At 39.7% G+C, this 4,691-nt stretch overlaps 1 protein-coding gene across 1 annotated transcript in view; it reads left to right on the top strand.

The window, feature by feature from the left end:
* The first annotated feature begins 401 nt into the window (after nt 1-401).
* LOC104812516 (protein CASC3-like) overlaps nt 402-4,691 on the top strand; it is a 5,535-nt gene continuing 1,245 nt past the window's right edge. Inside the window, exons 1-9 of the mRNA XM_010539708.1 lie at nt 402-476; nt 732-1,259; nt 1,743-1,842; nt 2,105-2,301; nt 2,377-3,068; nt 3,323-3,425; nt 3,717-3,836; nt 4,126-4,196; nt 4,599-4,659. Of these exons, the coding sequence (XP_010538010.1) occupies nt 748-1,259; nt 1,743-1,842; nt 2,105-2,301; nt 2,377-3,068; nt 3,323-3,425; nt 3,717-3,836; nt 4,126-4,196; nt 4,599-4,659 (1,856 nt within the window). The 5' untranslated portion in view covers nt 402-476; nt 732-747. The remainder of the gene's footprint in view (nt 477-731; nt 1,260-1,742; nt 1,843-2,104; nt 2,302-2,376; nt 3,069-3,322; nt 3,426-3,716; nt 3,837-4,125; nt 4,197-4,598; nt 4,660-4,691) is intronic.

Below are 4,691 nucleotides of genomic sequence, written 5' to 3'. Positions count from 1 at the left end.
TTTCTTTAATTTATTTCTAATCTCACATAATTTTTCTGGATTTTAAATGTTTCTACTAAAAATTTTAAATCTTATAATCAGTGTACATTCCATTAATAGATTTATTTATCATTAATTAGATGAGATTCAATTGAAATGTACATTTATTTTAACGTATGAGGAAATATATTTGAATGCAGTGTATTAAAGCATCTATTAATATATATATATATATATATATATATATATATATATATATATATAATGAATGTATATTTACCATTTTCAAAAAAGATTTAACAGCAAAAGAAATTTTTTTAAAAAAAAAAGAGTACTAGAGACGCCGTTTTTATTTTTATTTTTATTTTACTTTTTGTCATCTTTATATTTCGCCTTATAAATACGATAATTGGATCGGGGTCTTGATCGATTTCGGAAGGCGCATGAGTGCATAGGGTTTCTCACCTCATGCGACCTTGATTCTCTTTCTATCTCAGGTAGATCCTCCTCCATTCCACGATTATTAGGGCTTTTCCGGCTTTCTTGTTTGAATTCCCTTCTTCCTTCTTTCGGTTCTCTGTCCATCTCTCGTTTCTTCTCTTGATTTCTCTCGAATTTGTTGCGTTTACGGAAATTGAGAGATTCCGACATTTATGTTGACCTCGGATCCGTGTATTTAGGGCTTTTCGATTTATTATAGTAGGAAGCTTCGTGGACTAGGGTTTTGCTTAGGAGGTCCTTTCTCTTTTCAGACTCCTTGGGCTGATCATGGCGCCAACTGGCCAAGAAGAGGTTGAATATGAGAGTGATCCTGAAGAGGTGAAGCGCTCCTTGGCTACGAGGAGGAGAGAAGCGAGCGATGATGAAGCGGCTTCGGAGGAGGAGGACGTTGATCGTGGGGGATCTCGGAGGACTGGAATTCATTCGGATGAATCTGATAACCAGGGTGGTGTGGCTGAGTATGACAATGACGAAGAAGAGCGATTGGCAGTAGATGATGAACACGTGGGTGGTAGTTATGATGAAGAGGAAGAGTACCTTGAGGAACGATATGATGAAGAAGGCGGCGATGACAACAGGATGGCTGGCAGGTTGGAGGGTGTTACGATGAAGGCAGTGGAAGCTGACGGGACGAATGGTGAAGAGGCACTCAAGGATTGTGCGGCAAATCATATAGATGAAGAGGAAGAAAAGGAGAAGGAACCATTTTCTGTGCCCACTGCTGGAGCATTTTATATGCATGATGACAGATTTCAGGAAAATTCTGGTGGCCGACACAGGTGTGTTTCTAAATTTCAGCAATCAATTCTGCTTCAAAATCTGTTCTTTCTAAGCTATCAGCTGATTCTATGGCTGAAGGCCTAGCCGAGCTGTTGTGTTCATGGGATAAAAAGTTATGAGTAGGGTAGATATCATTATATGCCCAAGATACCATACCGAGGGTATAGGTTTTTTTGTTGGTTTATAGGTTCAACTACTGGCCTTCGGATAAGATCATAGTATCGATCTGCATGACTAGTTGTGCTGCTGTCATATGGAGTAATTTAACAGGGTTGAATAGTTGTTTCGTTTGGTTTTCTTGTTTTCAGATGTGGCCTACTTAGTAATTTAATGCTTCACTGAAAATCTGAAAGCAAAAATATGTTAATGTTGATATAAGCAAGAACACAATTAGTTCTTTCATTTCTTATCCACCTTTGACAGCCTATGTTATATATTATATGGTAATCCCAGTTGATGTATCTTCTATTTATGCTTGCAAGGCGAATGCGTGGTGGAAGGAGGCTCTGGGAATCCAAAGATGACAAAAGATGGGGACATGACAAATTTGTGGAGATGAATACACAGGAAAAGCCACATGAAGTAGTGCTTCAATCTAATGTTTCTAAATTTTTTTCTTAGGATCTCTCTCTCGTTTCCCCTCTCTATATATATGTGTATGCATGTAACATATCCGTATTCCTATGGTGTTTGTGTCTTTACACACCCTCTCTCTGCTATATGTGTGTGTATGTATATGCATGTAAGAGACATGTACTTCTACGGTGTTTTTGTCCTTTTTTTCATATCCTTTTGTGTGCCTTTTTAATAAAATATTGTTCGATACATATCTGTCTAAACCCAGAGGTGGAGGACTTCTAGGGACGGGTTCAGAGGTCGTGGTCGGACTAGGAGACAAGAGCGTCGACAGTTTTCTAAGACACTTACCGACAATGGAAATCAAAACCAATTTTCTAAAGTTGTCACTAGAGGGAGAGGACCTAGAAGATATGAGACCACCTTGAGAAACGGCAACCAAGCACCTTCTGCACATAACAAACAGTAAGTTATTAGACTTTGTTTTCTCTTGTTTACATATGATGGTTATTGATAATGTCCAGTGTACTGAATCTGCAGGTCCCAGAATTCTCTTGAAAAAAAGTCGCACCTTGGTTCAGGGCGTGCGCCAACAGCCCCAGATAGATTTGAGGCTGAAGTTGGTCAAGCGAAAAAGAGTGTAATTGCTTCTAGTCTAAATTCGGCTTCACCTCCATTTTATCCTTCCGGGTCGTCTGGTAACTTGGCACAGAAGGATATACAAGTTGGAATGGAAAGACCACATAACAATAAAAGCATTTCGCTTACTGGAAGGGATTCTGGGAATACAAAAATATCTTCTTCTGGGCCTTTAACCATCAGTACTGCCCAGCCCTCTCAGCACATGAGTCAAGGTACGGGTGCACCTGCCCCTGGACAAATGTTTTATCAGCACTCTGTTGACCAAGTTGACAGAACTTCGTTACCTATGCCACTCCATGGAGGTTCAAAAGGGGGTGGGCAAAGTGGTCTTCAATCTCCTGCTCAGACTTTTGATCAACCCTCTGCTTCTATGAGACCACTGGCCTCCTCTCCGCCTAAAATGAGCTCGACAAAAAGTTCTTACCCTTCTGAAATGGGATCTGCCTCAGAAACAGCGTCTTTGGTTACTGGTAAAGGAAGCCTCCAACCTAGTGGAAGCTCTTTTCTGTATGGTGGGACTCAAGTTATGGGGCCTGCAGGGAGTCTGGCAGTTGGCCATGCCAACCCTAACTTCCCAGCTTTTCTGCCCTGTAAGTGGCTCCTGGATTTCTCCTTTCTGCCATGGAGTAATTAAAAGAAATACAACGCAATGAAATCATGATATTAGTTGAAAATGAAAACTAGCAATGCCAAAGCCATCTGCATCCTTAAGAATTGTTTCCTTCAGTTTCCCTGGTTGCCGAGGTTTGGTTGGTTTTCCAGGATGACTAGTGCATATTCTTATGCTTTACTGCTTGCTATTAATTTTTCTTTTTGCTTATATTCTGCCTACGTCCATATGCAGTTATGCCATTTGGCGGTCAACAAGGCGGGGTCCCCACCTTTGGCATGGCATTTCCAGGATATGTCCAACCTGAACACGGATTAGGAAATCCTGAGATGACATGGTATTCTTACTCTTTCCTCTCTCAGGGAGCCTTTTGGATGATAGTTTTGGGGATAGTCCTTGGTCGAGACTTTTGACAAATTAGATGTAAAGCAGCTATTAGTCTTAAAGCTGTAAGATGCAACATTGGTTTTGTGAGTGGGTCCAAGATACTTAAAAAATGGGACCAATCAATACAATAGTTTCGTTAGAATGGTCTCTCTAATCACCTGTTTAATGTTTTATGATCTAATTCATTGGTTTGCTATCCTCTACTAGTTCTTGCTTCTAAAATATGATATTTAATTATAAGGTTGCCAATTTTGACTGGTCCGGGAGCTCTAGGGGCTACATACTGTCCGCCGTATGCTGCTATTGACGATTCTTACCAATCACGCAAGCCAGGGTTACCTTCCTCTGCAGGACCTTCCAGGTTTATAGAATAACCATTGATATTCCCGGTGTGCATGTGTGCAATTCTAGCTTTTATTCTAAATCCAAAAGCATAGCATGCACATTTGCATTAAGGGTCCTAGTTTGAACTAACTCGAAGCATGTGACATTTGATTTACATTTGGGAAGTTGTTGGGTAGAAGCTTTTCTACTAAAGACAGAAGCATTTCAAATAGTTTTTTCGGTTATTGTTCATGTAGCCATATAGTCCTTGCTGATTATGTATCTCACCATCCGTTGATGCATTTAAATTTTTGTATACTAAACAGTGATGGTTTTTGCAACAAAGAGACCAGCACAAATAAGCCTGATAACGAACAGAAACCCCTGGAGAGACCTGGTAAGTCAAATGCTTGCAATGTTGGGTCATTTGAGGATGGTTTAATGCTTAGCCATTTTGTGTTTGCGTTACTTCTTTGAGGTGGGGGGAGAATCTACCTGAATTAGATTTTACAGGAAAACAAGAGAATTTGATTTTGTTAGACATTGGTAAACAAGCATAATAGAGAATGTGATGTGTATATGGATAGTCAGTATTATTCTACCAGATTTAGTCTTGGTCAAGCAGCATACCCTAGCCAATTGAAAGTTTTTCTTTTCAATTCAAAGGTCTTTCAGTTTCAGTATTATATTGCTAATTGATCATTCGAAAGAAGGATTGGACCACCAAAAGAAAAATTGGTTCTTTCTGTTCATTCTGAACTTGTTTGAGGTTGAGCTGAGCTGCTTCTGTCATTTGCAGAGGTTGCAAAAAATGGGATTCCGCAGCGGCAAAACAATAACCCAAATAAGCAGCCTCGTAGGTGAGTATTTTACGTATATTAAAGTCACTCTT

Source organism: Tarenaya hassleriana, unplaced genomic scaffold (assembly GCF_000463585.1).
Source record: "Tarenaya hassleriana unplaced genomic scaffold, ASM46358v1 Cleome2, whole genome shotgun sequence".
Lineage (NCBI taxonomy): Eukaryota > Viridiplantae > Streptophyta > Magnoliopsida > Brassicales > Cleomaceae > Tarenaya > Tarenaya hassleriana.
This window is presented reverse-complemented; position numbering and strand designations above follow the sequence as displayed.